The sequence below is a fragment of the Procambarus clarkii genome, chromosome 8 (assembly GCF_040958095.1).
Source record: "Procambarus clarkii isolate CNS0578487 chromosome 8, FALCON_Pclarkii_2.0, whole genome shotgun sequence".
Classification (NCBI taxonomy): domain Eukaryota; kingdom Metazoa; phylum Arthropoda; class Malacostraca; order Decapoda; family Cambaridae; genus Procambarus; species Procambarus clarkii.
Genome location: NC_091157.1, coordinates 49,705,502 through 49,723,862, shown reverse-complemented (window position 1 = coordinate 49,723,862; position 18,361 = coordinate 49,705,502). Strand labels below are relative to the sequence as shown.

General features: G+C 48.3%; 2 protein-coding genes across 2 annotated transcripts; one reads left to right on the top strand and one right to left on the bottom strand.

The window, feature by feature from the left end:
* Nucleotides 1-3,408: 3,408 nt before the first annotated feature.
* On the bottom strand, nt 3,409-14,801 carry LOC138361319 (uncharacterized protein DKFZp434B061-like). The gene is made up of 2 exons (XM_069320680.1): nt 14,762-14,801; nt 3,409-4,910 (listed from the first exon to the last, which is right to left on the bottom strand). Exons 1-2 carry the CDS (start codon nt 14,799-14,801, stop codon nt 3,409-3,411), a joined length of 1,542 nt encoding a protein of 513 aa, XP_069176781.1.
* A 331-nt stretch (nt 14,802-15,132) lies between these two features.
* On the top strand, nt 15,133-17,565 carry LOC138361309 (serine-aspartate repeat-containing protein I-like). The gene is made up of 2 exons (XM_069320677.1): nt 15,133-15,194; nt 16,185-17,565. Exons 1-2 carry the CDS (start codon nt 15,133-15,135, stop codon nt 17,563-17,565), a joined length of 1,443 nt encoding a protein of 480 aa, XP_069176778.1.
* Nucleotides 17,566-18,361: the final 796 nt, after the last annotated feature.

The following is an 18,361-nucleotide window of genomic DNA, read 5'->3' as shown; positions in this document are numbered from 1 at the left end:
TCTCTGTTTGTTTTCAGTTCGACTGTAAACAGACTGTAAACAGTTCGAGACTGTTTACAGTCTCCGTGGTGTAGTGGTAAGACACTCGCCTGGCGTTCCGCGAGCGCTATGTCATGGGTTCGTATCCTGGCCGGGGAGGATTTACTGGGCGCAATTCCTTAACTGTAGCCTCTGTTTAACGCAACAGTAAAATGTGTACTTGGATGAAAAAACGATTCTTCGCGGCAGGGGATCGTATTCCAGGGACCATAGGATTAAGGACTTGCCCGAAACGCTACGCGTACTAGTGGCTGTACAAGAATGTAACAACTCTTGTATATATCTCAAAAAAAAAAAAATGATTCACACTGACCTGTAATGATTCACACTGACCTGTAATGATTCACACGCAGTAATGATTCACACTGACCTGTAATGATTCACACTGACCTGTAATGATTCACACGCAGTAATGATTCACACTGACCTGTAATGATTCACACTGACCTGTAATGATTCACACACAGTAATGATTCACACTGACCTGTAATGATTCACACGCAGTATACATGCCTTCTCTCTCTCTCCCTCCCCTCTACAGCTGCTGTAGGATTTACTAGCTAGTAAATTAGTGAAGAAATAGGCAGGTAGGAGGTGGCTTCCTATGTCGTGCAGCTCTCCAGTCCCTCCGTCACTATACTTACGGGTTCACGGGCTCTCATAAACCAATTACGTTGTTACAAAACAATTATTGACTTCGCTCTCCTAATTCCTATATCCACAATTTCCTCGCTCGCTGGCTAATGATTTTTAGTCGATATAATAACTTTTGTGAACGTTAAATAATTGTAGGCTATTCTGAGTCTGTTTCCAGTGGGTTTTTTTTCGTGATGGCCCTTGCGATATTTTGTTAAAGGTTATAGGGTAAATATAGGTGTGTTATACGTGTTCACAACAGGATGCTTGTCTGGCTTAGTGGGTTATGTGAGCATGAATTGGTCTGTCAGGTTAATTTAGAACCTGTACTTGAGGTCGATCTCGAACCCATTGTTGATGTGACGACTTATATTGAATTTTGTAACTAGCTCATCAAGATTGTAAGTTGCTTAGCTAAATGAATTGTGGGGTTCAGTCCCTGAGCCCATTATGTGCCGCTGTAACCCTTTCCACTACCGCCCACAAGATGGGTATGGGGTGCATAATAAATGAACTAAACTAACTAACTCTGTCAGGTTAAGTTCCAGTACTGGATGGGTGCCCGGGGCATCGAATCCCGATTGGAGGACGAGGTAGTTCTCGTCTTATTATTTCCATTCAAGTGGCCAGTTTCCAGGGAATTCTGGAGAGTTGTGCACCCGCATCTTAGGGCATTATTGAGCAGTGTTCACTTGGAAGCATCTTAGTCACTATCTTATTCTCCTTGAAGTTTATCTTGAGATGATTTCGGGGCTTAGCGTCCCCGCGGCCCGGTCCTCGACCAAGGCCTCCTTTTTGTTACACTTCTCCCAGAAAGCAGCCCGTAGCAGCTGTCTAACTCCCAGGTACCTATTTACTGCTAGGTGAACAGGTGAATCCGGGGTGAAAGAAACTCTGCGCATTTGTTTTCCGTCTCCACCGGTGATCGAACCCGGAACCTCAGGACTACGAATCCCGAGCGCTGTCCACTCAGCCGTCAGGTCCCTAACAACTGTTCTGAAGAACAAACGGCGATTGTAGCCCCATTTTACCGTCCAACAATCGTCCTGGAATGTAAACAATCAAACAACATTATCCCCGACACCCTCGATCACATATTCAAAATCCTTTTGTGGAAATTTAAAGTGAATAAGCTAAGGTTTTCCCTTTATATTGATGTGAATCGTTTCATGAAAGGTTTTAATGGTATTAAACCCATTAAAAGAAAATTCGGCTGTGACAGAATCTGCATTCCACAGCAAATTATTATTAACTTATGAAAGAAATTTGATAAACAAATCCACAAGGGCCGTGACGAGGATTCGAACCTGCGTCCGGGAGCATCCCAGACACTGCCTTAAATTTGATATTTTGAGCACATGGACATACTTTTCATGCTGCTATAACACTTCATCTCTGAATACTTCACTCTGAGATTGATTGATGAAGATTAAGCCACCCCAAGATGTGGCACGGGCATGAATAGCCCGTAAGTGGTAGTTTTTTGTTTAGTAAATGTTACTGTGAGAATCTGTGGGATGTTATAGTCTCCGTGCAGACTTGAAGCAATGGCTGTCAGACATTGCTGGGTGTTGTGCGTATGTCACCCGTGGTTGAGGCATAGACCACTCACCCTCATCCCTGCAGAGGCTGTGACGCAAGCTATACCCACACGAGGCTGTGACGCAAGCCATACCCACACGAGGGTGTGGTACAAGCCATACCCACACGAGGGTGTGGTACAAGCCATACCCACACGAGGGTGTGGTACAAGCCATACCCACCCGAGGGGTGTGGTACAAGCTATACCCACACAAGGGTGTGGCACAAGCCATACCCACACAAAGGTGTGGTACAAACCATACCCACACGAGGGTGTGGGTATGGTACCCACACCATTCAGCATTAATGCATGACGCTTATAGCATTTTAATATATTTCTGAGCTAAGTGTACGGTTTATTTTGAACTTTTTTGTTTTGTTTTTCCTCGTGTGTCTCATCTGCCTCGCTCGCCCTTCTCAGGCCAAGACAAAAGGGTTGTCTTTACAATAGGGTGTACTTGCCAGGATGGGAAACATCATCCCATCGACGAAACATCTACATCTCGGCTCCTGCAGATATCACCCCCGGTCTTGTCGCGCCGAGTTTCGTCCTCTGATAAGGTGTTACCCAAGCAGCAACGTCCCACAAAACCCCGTGACGTAGTAAATTTCGAAGCAATGGTTGTTGTTGTTTAAGATTCAGCTACTAGGAGCAAAAAGTTCCATGTAGCACGGGCTATGGTGAGCCCGTAGTGGACTTACCTGGCACAAGAGTGGGCGGGGCAAGTAGCACGGGCTATGGTGAGCCCGTAGTGGACTTACCCGGCACAAGAGTGGGCGGGGCAAGTAGCACGGGCTATGGTGAGCCCCGTAGTGGACTTACCTAGCACAGGAGCGGGGCTGTAAGCAATGCTGTTGTTGTTGTTTTAGATTTAGCTACTCAGAACGAAGTTTCCATGTAGCACGGGCTATGGTGAGCCCGTAATGCTCTCACGCTCTCACTTTAGAGTGCATTATCAGCTGTCAAAAGTAGGGTGGCGAGGAAGTGTAGTGTTAAGCAAGGGGCTTGGACTGATTAGAACAAGTGTAGTTAGATCGCTGGATTGTTTCAAGCGTAGGACAGACATACACGAGTGATTTTGAGCGGGTATAAATAGCAGCTGCCTCGTATAGGTCAGTAGGCCTTCTGCAGTTTCCTTCAAGTGTTTCATCCTACAGAAAAAAAGGAGTGGCAGCAGTGGTCTGCTGCCACCCAGCAGACCTCTGTGTGGCATGGGTGGCAGCAGACCTCTGTGTGGCGTGGGTAACAGCAGACCTCTGTGTGGCGTGGGTGGCAGCAGACCTCTGAGTGGCGTGGGTGACAGCAGACCACTGTGTGGCGTGGGTAACAGCAGACCTTTGTGTGGCGTGGGTAACAGCAGACCTTTGTGTGGCGTGGGTAACAGCAGACCTCTGTGTGGCGTGGGTAACAGCAGACCTCTGTGTGGCGTGGGTGGCAGCAGACCTCTGTGTGGCGTGGGTGACAGCAGACCTCTGTGTGGCGTGGGTGACAGCAGACCTCTGTGTGGCGTGGGTGACAGCAGACCTCTGTGTGGCGTGGGTGACAGCAGACCACTGTGTGGCGTGGGTGACAGCAGACCACTGTGTGGCGTGGGTGACAGCAGACCACTGTGTGGCGTGGGTGACAGCAGACCTCTGTGTGGTGTGGGTAACAGCAGACCTCTGTGTGGCGTGGGTGGCAGCAGACCTCTGTGTGACGTGGGTGACAGCAGACCTCTGTGTGGCGTGGGTGACAGCAGACCTCTGTGTGGCGTGGGTAACAGCAGACCTCTGTGTGGCGTGGGTGACAGCAGACCACTGTGTGGCGTGGGTGACAGCAGACCTCTGTGAGGCGTGGGTGTCAACAGACCACTGTGTGGCGTGGGTGTCAGCAGACCTCTGTGTGGCGTGGGTGACAGCAGACCTCTGTGTGGCGTGGGTAACAGCAGACCTCTGTGTGGCGTGGGTGACAGCAGACCTCTGTGTGGCGTGGGTGACAGCAGACCACTGTGTGGCGTGGGTGTCAGCAGACCTCTGTGTGGCGTGGGTGACAGCAGACCTCTGTGTGGCGTGGGTAACAGCAGACCTCTGTGTGGCGTGGGTGACAGCAGACCTCTGTGTGGCGTGGGTGACAGCAGACCACTGTGTGGCGTGGGTGACAGCAGACCTCTGTGTGGCGTGGGTGACAGCAGACCTCTGTGTGGCGTGGGTGACAGCAGACCACTGTGTGGCGTGGGTGACAGCAGACCTCTGTGTGGCGTGGGTAACAGCAGACCTCTGTGTGGCGTGGGTGACAGCAGACCTCTGTGTGGCGTGGGTGACAGCAGACCACTGTGTGGCGTGGGTGACAGCAGACCTCTGTGTGGCGTGGGTGTCAGCAGACCTCTGTGTGGCGTGGGTGACAGCAGACCACTGTGTGGCGTGGGTGACAGCAGACCACTGTGTGGCGTGGGTGACAGCAGACCTCTGTGTGGCGTGGGTGACAGCAGACCTCTGTGTGGCGTGGGTGACAGCAGACCTGTGTGGCGTGGGTAACAGCAGACCTCTGTGTGGCGTGGGTGACAGCAGACCACTGTGTGGCGTGGGTAACAGCAGACCTCTGTGTGGTGTGGGTAACAGCAAACCTCTGTGTGGCGTGGGTGACAGCAGAGGTGTACAGCCGTCTCGACACTTACCTAAGAAGCAGGTATGCGTTTATGACCTCTGAATGGCAGTTGGATAAGGTTTATTGTCCAATCTGTAACACGGTCGAGAGAGAGAACCGGATTTGTGAACCAGCTGTCGCTTCTCCTCGACTCTCCCGCGCGTTTAGTCCACTACGGGCTCACCATAGCCCGTGCTACCTGGAACTTCTTGTTCCAGGTAGCGAATCTTTAACAACAACAACAGCGTTCGTCTGGCAAGAGGATGAGGCTGCTTGTCCCCTGTTTTCAGTCCGGATGGAGATGACGATTAGCCATTAATGTTTACATATTGCTCGGGAATTGATCGTAAACACAGACACTCGTACATCGAGCAGAATTTGGAAGAGGAAGCGAGCGATTACTAATGTCACAAGTTCATAAGATTATCATAACAGTAAGTGGACAATTAAGGCTATCCCCTCGAGGGCTGTAGGTATTACCTCAAATGCTGCTTCATTGGTTGCCTCGCCTGTACCGGCTACGGTGGCCCTGAGCACCACATCAGCTTCCTCTTAGTGGGGTCTGTGAGCTGTTTTATAACCATGATGCTACCAACGTGGACTAATTATTTACATTTGTCCTGTGTTTTTTTTTTTTCATTTTTTGTTAGGGAAAATATTTGGTTTATTCTTGGCTACTTGGGGGGAAAACTCTAAGAGGGAAAAAGATACTTATAGCCTAGTTGAGGAAAATCTAGAGGGAGGAAATATGTATAGCCTAGTTCGAGGACTCACCCGCGCTAATCTTTCCAGTTGACCTGTCACTCCACCCCCCCCCCTATGGCGGCGGCTCCTAGCACCCGGAAACCGATAATAGGAACTAACGCAACAATTCACCGCAGCGTTAGTAATTTCATATGGGGTTGTTTTCCGTTTGAAATTGAGCCAGAAACCACTCACCTCTTCCCCCGTTTGTGTAACGTAGCCGCTGCACCTGTATGTTTGCTCATTATAACTCTCAAGTGTCATATCATTAAAATGTGATTCAGTACAGGTGCGTTGCCCCTGGCACCCCCGGCGGCAGGAGGCAGCAACCTTGGCTTTTTATAACCGCTACTTCTTTGTTCTTCTGTGACACCTCCCACTCTCCTGTTTTTTGTTCCTATCAGCATAATTGTGCTATGAGAGCTGCTGGCGTGTGACCAGGGATGTCCTGTGTTGGTGGAGGGGATCCTGGGATCCTGGGATCCTGGGATCCTCTGTCCTGGTAGAGGAACCCACGAATTGCTTGGTTTTAGTCACCGAAGAACCCGCATCACGCTGATTTGTGACTTACGAGCCTCGAGCCTCCAACGTGGTGACCCAGAAGCCTGGGATCTGGAGTCTATAGCCTGCTTGGTGATGATACAGGAGCCTCAGAGCCGTGCCCTAAAATCCCCCGGTATGGATTGTGGAATCCAGGGGGACAAGAGGTCATGTGAAGCCCCTGGCTGGCCTCGAGGGCTTCACCGCACTTCACTAACACACCCTGAACCCTTGCCTCCTGGACGCCAAAGTGCAGCGCTTCCCAACGTAGCTCAGACAACAGGGAGGGAAATTATTGCAAGTCGTATTCCCCTCATTCAACAATTATGATTTATATAAAGCATCTTTTTTAGTCACGGTAAAGTTGATTTAGTGTTTATCAGATATTAACGGGATTGACAGTATCAATCCCGTTAATTTGTTAGGCAACAAATACGAACATTAAGTTAAGTGATGAATAATGTTCAATCAGTGGCAGTATGCCATACTGGCTTAACACTATCTCCTTCCTAAATATTGACATATTAGCATATTGTATTAAGTGTCTTAAGTGTTGTAGGGTTGATGATACTGATATTAAGCGAGTGTTAAGTATGATTGAGGCTATTAACCCTAAATGTGAGCTTATAGTGTGATAGGCTGAAGCTAGTGGTACACAGAGATGAACTTCTGACAGGCAGTTAGAGTGTTATAGAAGTCAGATCTATGTTATATGAATGAACTGTGAGGTTGGAGTGATATTTGATCCGATGTAGAATGTTGAGGGGCGTACAAAGTTATTTAACTGTTTAGAATGAATTTTTTTTATCTTTATTTAAGAAAATACAATATAAATTATATATACATAAGTTTTACAAGGCAATTCTCTACATTATACACATCACCACTGGTACATCACCACTGGTACATCACCACTGGTACATCACCACTGGTACATCACCACTGGTACATCACCACTGGTACATCACCACTGGTACATCACCACTGGTACATCACCACTGGTACATCACCACTGGTACATCATCACTGGCACATCATCACTGGCACATCACCACTGGTACATCACCACTGGTACATCACCACTGGTACATCACCACTGGTACATCACCACTGGTACATCATCACTGGCACATCACCACTGGTACATCACCACTGGTACATCACCACTGGTACATCACCACTGGTACATCACCACTGGTACATCACCACTGGTACATCACTGGCACATCACTGGTACATCACTGGCACATCACTGGTACATCACCACTGGTACATCACTACTAGCACATCATCACTGGCACATCACTGGTACATCACCACTGGTACATCACTACTAGCACATCATCACTGGCACATCACTGGTACATCACCACTCGTACATCACTGGCACATCACCACTGGTACATCACCACTGATACATCACCACTGGCACATCATCACTGGCACATCACCACTGGCACATCACCACTGGCACATCACCACTGGCACATCACTGGTACATCACCACTGGCACATCACTGGTACATGACTACTGGCACATCATCACTGGTACATCACCACTCTCACATCACCACTGGCACATCACCACTGACACATCACCACTTGCCCATCACCACTGGCACATCACTGGTACATCACCACTGGCACATCACCACAGGCACATCACCACTGGCACATCACCACTGGCACATAATCACTGGTACATCACCACTGGCACATCACCACTGGCACATCACTGGTACATCACCACTGGCACATCACCACTGACACATCACCACTGACACATCACCACTGGCACATCATCACTGGCACATCATCACTGGCACATCACCACTGGCACATCACCACTGGCACATCACCACTGGTACATCACCACTCGCACATCACCACTGGTACATCACCACTGGCACATCATCACTGGCACATCACCACTGGTACATCACCACTGGTACATCACCACTGACACATCACCACTGGCACATCACCACTGGTACATCACCACTGGCACATCACCACTGGCACATCACAGGCACATCACCACTGGCACATCACCACTGGTACATCACCACTAGCACATCACCACTGGCACATCACCACTGGCACATCACCACTGGCACATCACCACTGGCACATCACTGGCACATCACCACTGGCACATCACCACTGAGACATCACCACTGGTACATCACCACTGACACATCACCACTGGCACATCACCACTGGTACATCACCACTGGCACATCACCACTGGCACATCACCACAGGCACATCACCATTGGCACATCACCACTGGTACATCACCACTAGCACATCACCACTGGCACATCACCACTGACACATCACCACTGGCACATCACCACTGGCACATCACCACTGGCACATCATCACTGGCACATCACCACTGGTACATCACCACTGGCACATCACCACTGGCACATCACCACTGGCACATCATCACTGGCACATCATCACTGGCACATCATCACAGGCACATCACCACAGGTACATCACCACTGGTACATCACCACTGGCACATCACCACTGGTACGACATCCATCGAAATCATTGCTTGAATTCCACACCCAAGTGAGTCGTTCCAAGAGTCTCAGACGTAAATAGTTTGGCTACATGTTCCTTGTTCCCTCCCACTCACCCACTTATAATTCCCCCTCCCACTCACCCACTTATAATTCCCCCTCCCACTCACCCACTTATAATTCCCCCTCCCACTCACCCACTTATAATTCCCCCACCCACTCACCCACTTATAATTCCCCCTCCCACTCACCCACTTATAATTCCCCCTCCCACTCACCCACTTATAATTCCACTTACAAAATATAAGAACGATTGATTAGCTATTCTCGTAATGCTAGGATTTAATATGACAAAATCTGATATAACTGTTACATTTAGTCCCCCCACCTCACATATTTTCAATGCCTTTCACCTAACTTTTTCCAAATATACCCAAACCAAACAGAATATATTCTATACAAATTTTATTTTTACTAAAGACATTCCATTGCAAATGACAACTCATTCCTACTGTTCAAGTGAGTCATCCACCCAAGGACCCATGATGGATTAGTGTGTAATCCCTCTCCAGTCTCGGATACAGATTCGTAATATCCAATCTCTAATCATTCAGAATGCACAGTAAATTCACATGTTTCACTCTTACATTGCATGATGCAACGAGGTGATGATTTTGGCGAAGATTGGTAAACTGCGCAACACAGTCACGGATGTTTTAAACTGTACAGCATGAGCTGGTAAACTCTGGTGGATACACAGGGTTTACATCTGCGCTTCCTCAAGCCTCCAGGAAGCATCTTTGGGAAAAAAATCATGGGCACTCCTGTGTGAAGGCTTCAGTACTGAAAGAGTACTCAGTACTCAGTAGTGAGAGTGCTACCATGCGCGGCGCATGCAGCAGTAGCTCACAGCATTGCCATGCAGCAGTAGCTCACAGCATTGCCATGCAGCAGTAGCTCACAGCATTGCCATGCAGCAGTAGCTCACAGCATTGCCATGCAGCAGTAGCTCACAGCACTGCCATGCAGCAGTAGCTCACAGCATTGCCATGCAGCAGTAGCTCACAGCACTGCCATGCAGCAGTAGCTCACAGCATTGCCATGCAGCAGTAGCGACCACAGCTGCATGGCAGCAGTTAATAATGATGAAATAAATAACTAACTGCCCCTATTTTGCGATGATAGTGTCATGTAAGATCCTGCTCGTAATAACGACCATGTACAAGGTTCGAGCCCCGGTGGAGGCGAAGACAAATGGCCAAAAAGTTTCTTTCACCCTGATGCATCTGTTCATCTAGAAGTAAAGAGGTACCTGGGAGTTAGACAGCTGCTACGGGCTGCTTCCTGGGGGGGGATATGTAACAAAAAGGAGGCCTGGTCGAGGACCGGGCCGCGGGGACGCTAGGCCCTGAAATCATCTCAAGATAACCTCAAGATATCGGTTTCTTGCATCTACGCATCATGAAACTCGACCTCATGTTTCTATAGAATATATACTTGAGGAAAATGATTCATATTCAGGATTTAGTGAATGTCGTGGTATATTGAGAGACATTTTTGGGGTGTTATTGAGCATTGTCAACTTTTTTTTTCAGGGATATTCCTGCGCGGGCCCCTAAGCCTCTGGCTGGCCCACTGGGCGGGCCCCTAAGCCTCTGGCTGGCCCACTGGGCGGGCCCCTAAGCCTCTGGCTGGCCCACTGGGCGGGCCCCTAAGCCTCTGGCTGGCCCACTGCGCGGGCCCCTAAGCCTCTGGCTGGCCCACTGGGCGGGCCCCTAAGCCTCTGGCTGGCCCACTGGGCGGGCCCCTAAGCCTCTGGCTGGCCCACTGGGCGGGCCCCTAAGCCTCTGGCTGGCCCACTGGGCGGGCCCCTAAGCCTCTGGCTGGCCCACTGCGCGGGCCCCTAAGCCTCTGGCTGGCCCACTGGGCGGGCCCCTAAGCCTCTGGCTGGCCCACTGGGCGGGCCCCTAAGCCTCTGGCTGGCCCACTGGGCGGGCCCCTAAGCCTCTGGCTGGCCCACTGGGCGGGCCCCTAAGCCTCTGGCTGGCCCACTGGGCGGGCCCTAAGCCTCTGGCTGGCCCACTGCGCGGGCCCCTAAGCCTCTGGCTGGCCCACTGGGCGGGCCCTAAGCCTCTGGCTGGCCCACTGGGCGGGCCCCTAAGCCTCTGGCTGGCCCACTAAGTGTTGCTTGTTTCTGTTTTACTTGGGCGGAGTATGAGTATTTATGACTCGTGTGGTCGCTTCAGTAAGATTTTGCCACGTGTTTAACAACTTCTTCTGCTCTGTTGAATTTAAGTTGAGATCTTAATGGGTTTGTAACTGTGCACTGTGTTAGATAATGTTCCAGTGGTCTGTTGTGGTTGTAACTGTGCACTGTGTTAGATAATGTTCCAGTGGTCTGTTGTGGCTGTAACTGTACACTGTGTTAGATAATGTTCCAGTGGTCTGTTGTGGTTGTAACTGTGCACTGTGTTAGATAATGTTCCAGTGGTCTGTTGTGGCTGTAACTGTACACTGTGTTAGATAATGTTCCAGTGGTCTGTTGTGGTTGTAACTGTGCACTGTGTTAGATAATGTTCCAGTGGTCTGTTGTGGCTGTAACTGTACACTGTGTTAGATAATGTTCCAGTGGTCTGTTGTGGTTGTAACTGTGCACTGTGTTAGATAATGTTCCAGTGGTCTGTTGTGGTTGTAACTGTGCACTGTGTTAGATAATGTTCCAGTGGTCTGTTGTGGTTGTAACTGTGCACTGTGTTAGATAATGTTCCAGTGGTCTGTTGTGGTTGTAACTGTGCACTGTGTTAGATAATGTTCCAGTGGTCTGTTGTGGCTGTAACTGTGCACTGTGTTAGATAATGTTCCAGTGGTCTGTTGTGGTTGTAACTGTGCACTGTGTTAGATAATGTTCCAGTGGTCTGTTGTGGCTGTAACTGTGCACTGTGTTAGATAATGTTCCAGTGGTCTGTTGTGGTTGTAACTGTACACTGTGTTAGATAATGTTCCAGTGGTCTGTTGTGGCTGTAACTGTGCACTGTGTTAGATAATGTTCCAGTGGTCTGTTGTGGCTGTAACTGTGCACTGTGTTAGATAATGTTCCAGTGGTCTGTTGTGGTTGTAACTGTGCACTGTGTTAGATAATGTTCCAGTGGTCTGTTGTGGCTGTAACTGTACACTGTGTTAGATAATGTTCCAGTGGTCTGTTGTGGTTGTAACTGTGCACTGTGTTAGATAATGTTCCAGTGGTCTGTTGTGGTTGTAACTGTGCACTGTGTTAGATAATGTTCCAGTGGTCTGTTGTGGTTGTAACTGTGCACTGTGTTAGATAATGTTCCAGTGGTCTGTTGTGGCTGTAACTGTGCACTGTGTTAGATAATGTTCCAGTGGTCTGTTGTGGTTGTAACTGTGCACTGTGTTAGATAATGTTCCAGTGGTCTGTTGTGGTTGTAACTGTACACTGTGTTAGATAATGTTCCAGTGGTCTGTTGTGGTTGTAACTGTGCACTGTGTTAGATAATGTTCCAGTGGTCTGTTGTGGTTGTAACTGTGCACTGTGTTAGATAATGTTCCAGTGGTCTGTTGTGGTTGTAACTGTGCACTGTGTTAGATAATGTTCCAGTGGTCTGTTGTGGTTGTAACTGTGCACTGTGTTAGATAATGTTCCAGTGGTCTGTTGTGGCTGTAACTGTGCACTGTGTTAGATAATGTTCCAGTGGTCTGTTGTGGTTGTAACTGTGCACTGTGTTAGATAATGTTCCAGTGGTCTGTTGTGGTTGTAACTGTGCACTGTGTTAGATAATGTTCCAGTGGTCTGTTGTGGTTGTAACTGTGCACTGTGTTAGATAATGTTCCAGTGGTCTGTTGTGGTTGTAACTGTACACTGTGTTAGATAATGTTCCAGTGGTCTGTTGTGGTTGTAACTGTGCACTGTGTTAGATAATGTTCCAGTGGTCTGTTGTGGTTGTAACTGTGCACTGTGTTAGATAATGTTCCAGTGGTCTGTCGGGCATTTCTCCACAGTGCCATTGTCAACCTTGGTTGGGTGACGAGGCTACCACACCCACCACAACAGCTTAGTGGTTTGTTATGGTGCATAACAAGGTGGAGAGTTATACATAACGCATGTATATAGTGTAATAACAGCAAGAACAGTATTCCTTATTGTTCAAAGAATATATTATTTAACATATATTGCCATGAATATATCTCGGTGTACATTCTGTGAGGCGAATAATATATTCTGTACATTCTGTGAGGCGAATAATAATATTGACAGGGAGCCGGTCGGCCGAGCGGACAGCACGCTGGACTTGTGATCCTGTGGTCCTGGGTTCGATCCCAGGCGCCGGCGAGAAACAATGGGCAGAGTTTCTTTCACCCTATGCCCCTGTTACCTAGCAGTAAAATAGGTACCTGGGTGTTAGTCAGCTGTCACGGGCTGCTTCCTGGGGGTGGAGGCCTGGTCGAGGACTGGGCCGCGGGGACACTAAAGCCCCGAAATCATCTCAAGATAACCTCAAGATAACCTCAAGATAGCCCAATACACCACGACACATGAAAAAAATGGTAAAAAAAAAATCAAAATATGAAGAGAATATTTGCGTGCAGTTTTAGAACTTCACGCAAAATGTGCGAGGCTAGGCTGAGTGATCACTGTGTATGACATTATCACACACACCAAAACTGCTTCGTGGCTCGTATTAGTTCACAAGAATGGAGATACACGTTATCTCCATTCTTATATATACAATATGATGTTCTGTGATACAAAGAACATTGTTGGTAGCACAGTGCATTATTGCACTTTGAAAGAACAATTGTAAAAACGTTAGATATATAAAGAAAACATAAAATATTCATTGTGGGTAGTTATAGGTTCGTTCAAAGCAGGCGAGGCTACACTGCAAATGTATATATATATATATATATATATATATATATAATGTGTGTATATACAGTATACTAACAGTATGTTTTATTGTGCAAAGAATAAAATATGGTGCGCATATTAGTGACTCAAATATATTTGAACCGCCTGATGTTGAACACATTTTATTATGTAAATTTCTCAAATATAGTATTGAAGAATATTACTGCAAAAAAACATAAAAATAAAAACAGAGAAAAAATAATATCAGACATTAAAATGAATATAGAAAAATATCTTTGCGGCAACTCCTCCCCCACGGCGGGGCAGAGCCACACACACACACACACACACACACACACACACACACACACACACACACACACACACACACACACACACACACACACACACACACACTCTCTCTCTCTCTCTCTCTCTCTCTCTCTCTCTCTCTCTCTCTCTCTCTCTCTCTCTGGACGGTCAGGTTCCGAATATAGAGTAGAATAACTCTCGAGGCAGACTACAGGTAAAGTACTATACAGGTAATTTTGAATGACAATAATTTACCACAGATGTTGACGCCTTACACACCTGGGGCCAGATTCACGAAGCAGTTACGCAAGCACTTACGAACGTGTACATCTTTCCTCAATCTTTGACGGCTTTGGTTACATTTATTAAACAGTTTACAAGCATGAAAACTTGTCAATCAACTGTTGTTATTGTTATAAACAGCCTCGTGGTGCTTCAGAGCATATTAACTGTTTAATAATTGTAAACAAAGCCGCCAAAGATTGAGAAAAGATGTACAGGTTCGTAAGTGCTTGCGTAACTGCTTCGTGAATCTGGCCCCTGGGTTTTGCCCCCGTTTTCTTTACGCCCGGTGTCAAAGTAATGATAACTGAGTACCCAATAGAGTACCCAAGTACGCAAGAGAGTACCCCTTTGACCCACCACTCATCATTCCTGGAGTGGGTTCTGGGAGTTATATTCCCCAAGTCCGACGATAGGAGTGGCCCGCAGGCCCACATATTTACTACAACCAGGTTAGTCCCACATTTCTTGTCGGAACGTTTCGAATTGTTTGTTAAGTTTCGAATTGTTTGTTAACGTGTCCCTGTTGTTTAAGATTCAGCTACTGGGACCAAAAAGTTCCAAGTAGCACGGGCTATGGTGAGCCCGTAGTGGACTTACCCGGCACAGAGAGCGGGGCTGTAACTGAATCATGTCCCATTTTGTTCTCGGACGTAGATTCGAACCCTCGTTACGGCCCTTGTGGATTTGTTCATGTTATTAGACGTGTTTCCATGAACCTCATACACCATCCTTGATAGACAATGATCTTCTCTGGAGTCTTATAGCGATAAGTCATTGTTCTTAAACCGTATAAGTTGCAGCTATGTCATAGCTCTCACACTATAGAGACAGATCATCTTGGACTTATTCAGTCGGCCTGACAGACATTTGTCTAACCACCGCACTCACTGGAGACGACAAATGAGGTCAACCTGCACTAGAGGCACTCTGGAGTCGTGTTGATAGAGCTTAGCGAGCTCCGAGGGCCCATGGGAGCACTCACGGCTTCCCAACCACTCGGTGAAGAGCTCCTTGACGTGGTTGGGAAGCCGTGAGTACTCCCAAGGCCTCTCAGATCGGGTTAAACTCCGTCTTGATGGGACGAGAATAACAGGGAAAGTGATCTTGGAGGTCGACATGTTGCGGTGATGTAGGGGAAGGTGACCCCAGAGGTCAACAGAGAGTAGGGAAGGTGACCCCAGAGGTCAACAGAGAGTAGAGAAGGTGACCCCAGAGGTCAACAGAGAGTAGGGAAGGTGACCCCGGAGGTCAACAGGGAGTAGGGAAGGTGACCCCAGAGGTCAACAGAGAGTAGGGCAGGTGACCCCAGAGGTCAACAGAAAGTAGGGCAGGTGACCCCAGAGGTCAACAGAGAGTAGGGAAGGTGACCCCAGAGGTCAACAGGGAGTAGGGAAGGTGACCCCAGAGGTCAACAGAGAGTAGGGCAGGTGACCCCAGAGGTCAACAGAGAGTAGAGAAGGTGACCCCAGAGGTCAACAGAGAGTAGGGCAGGTGACCCCAGAGGTCAACAGAGAGTAGGGAAGGTAACCCCAGATGTCAACAGAGAGTAGGGCAGGTGACCCCAGAGGTCAACAGAGAGTAGGGCAGGTGACCCCAGAGGTCAACAGAGAGTAGGACAGGTGACCCCAGAGGTCAACAGAGAGTAGGGCAGGTGACCCCAGAGGTCAACAGAGAGTAGGGCAGGTGACCCCAGAGGTCAACAGAGAGTAGGGCAGGTGACCCCAGAGGTCAACAGAGAGTAGGGAGAGTGTTAGTCTGGAGGTCGGTTACGGTAGGGTGGTGGGGGTGGGGTGGGGGGGGGGTGGAGTTGACAGTAATCCTGGTCTAGACGGAAGCTGGTGGTTGACAGCTCAAGCTGTCATCAGCTTACCTCGCCCGGCTGCACCACCCTCTTCCCTCTACCACAATTACCACCATAACCACAATCACCACCACAATCTTCCCCCCCCCTTACAACCATCATCACCCCTCTTCTACACAACACTCCAGAACAACTGTCATCCATCACTAATATTACCAGAACAACTACAACCACCACAATCAAAACCAACAATGAATCCGAAATTAAAGCCATAATCAACAACAAAGCCACAATCAACGACAAAGCCACAATCAACGACAAAGCCACAATCAACAACAAAGCCACAATCAACGACAAAGCCACAATCAACAAAGCCACAATCAACAACAAAGCCACAATCAACAAAGCCACAATCAACAACAAAGCCACAATCAACGACAAAGTCACAATCAACAAAGCCACAATCTACAACAAAGCCACAATCAACGACAAAGCCACAATCAACAACAAAGCCACAATCAACGACAAAGCCACAATCAACGACAAAGCCACAATCAACGACAAAGCCACAATCAACAACAAAGCCACAATCAACGACAAAGCCACAATCAACAACAAAGCCACAATCAACGACAAAGTCACAATCAACGACAAAGCCACAATCAACAACAAAGCCACAATCAACGACAAAGCCACAATCAACAACAAAGCCACAATCAACGACAAAGCCACAATCAACGACAAAGCCACAATCAACGACAAAGCCACAATCAACGACAAAGCCACAATCAACGACAAAGCCACAATCAACAACAAAGCCACAATCAACAACAAAGCCACAATCAACGACAAAGCCACAATCAACGACAAAGCCACAATCAACGACAAAGCCACAATCAACAACAAAGCCACAATCAACGACAAAGCCACAATCAACAAAGCCACAATCAACAACAAAGCCACAATCAACAACAAAGCCACAATCAACGACAAAGTCACAATCAACAAAGCCACAATCTACAACAAAGCCACTATCAACGACAAAGCCACAATCAACGACAAAGCCGCAATCAACAACAAAGCCACAATCAACGACAAAGCCACAATCAACAACAAAGCCACAATCAACAAAGCCACAATCTACAACAAAGCCACAATCAACGACAAAGCCACAATCAACGACAAAGTCACAATCAACAACAAAGCCACAATCAACGACAAAGTCACAATCAACAACAAAGCCACAATCAACGACAAAGTCACAATCAACAACAAAGCCACAATCAACGACAAAATCACAATCAACGACAAAGTCACAATCAACAACAAAGCCACAATCAACGACAAAGTCACAATCAACAACAAAGCCACAATCAACGACAAAATCACAATCAACAACAAAGCCACAATCAACGACAAAGTCACAATCAACAACAAAGTCACAATCAACGACAAAGTCACAATCAACAACAAAGCCACAATCAACAACAAAGCCACAATCAACAACAAAGCCACAATCAACAACAAAGCCACAATCAACAACAAAGCCACAATCAACAACAAAGCCACAATCAACAACAAAGCCACAATCTACAACTAATCCACAACAATCAGTAAACCCCCACACAAAGATGCCAACAATGAACAGAAGATTACACTAAGGTTCCCAGTTATCGCGGCGGCCCATCACCACCTTCTCTATCCTTACCTGGTGCCTTGGTCGTCCCTCTCGCGGTGTCTGGGTCGTCCCTCTCGCGGTGTCTTAGTCGTTCCTCTCGCGGTGTCTGGGTCGTTCCTCTCGCGGTGTCTGGGTCGTTCCTCTCGCGGTGTCTGGGTCGTCCCTCGCGGTGTCTGGGTCGTCCCTCGTGGTGTCTTAGTCGTTCCTCTCGCGGTGTCTGGGTCGTTCCTCTCGCGGTGTCTGGGTCGTCCCTCTCGCGGTGTCTTAGTCGTTCCTCTCGCGGTGTCTGGGTCGTCCCTCTCGCGGTGTCTTAGTCGTTCCTCTCGCGGTGTTTGGGTCGTTCCTCTCGCGGTGTCTGGGTCGTCCCTCGCGGTGTCTGGGTCGTCCCTCTCGCGGTGTCTTAGTCGTTCCTCTCGCGGTGTCTGGGTCGTCCCTCGCGGTGTCTGGGTCGTCACTCTCGCGGTGTCTTAGTCGTTCCTCTCGCGGTGTCTGGGTCGTCCCTCTCGCGGTGTCTTAGTCGTTCCTCTAGCGGTGTCTGGGTCGTCCCTCTCGCGGTGTCTTAGTCGTTCCTCTCGCGGTGTCTGGGTCGTTTCTCTCGCGGTGTCTGGGTCGTCCCTCTCGCGGTGTCTGGGTCGTCCCTCTCGCGGTGTCTTCAGTAACCTTCTATTCTTGGTATATTTCTACACAGGAGGGTACGGGAGCAGACGACTAGTGACTA

Coding starts and splice junctions, on each gene's coding strand:
- LOC138361319 (XM_069320680.1), bottom strand. CDS start 14,801: ATGGGACATGATTCAGTTACAGCCCCGCTCTCTGTGCCGG. Junction 4,911..14,761: donor AGCCCCGCTCTCTGTGCCGG/GTAAGTCCACTA, acceptor CCTGCTTCTTAG/GTAAGTGTCGAGACGGCTGT.
- LOC138361309 (XM_069320677.1), top strand. CDS start 15,133: ATGGGAGCACTCACGGCTTCCCAACCACTCGGTGAAGAGCTCCTTGAC. Junction 15,195..16,184: donor CTTGACGTGGTTGGGAAGCC/GTGAGTACTCCC, acceptor TAATATTACCAG/AACAACTACAACCACCACAA.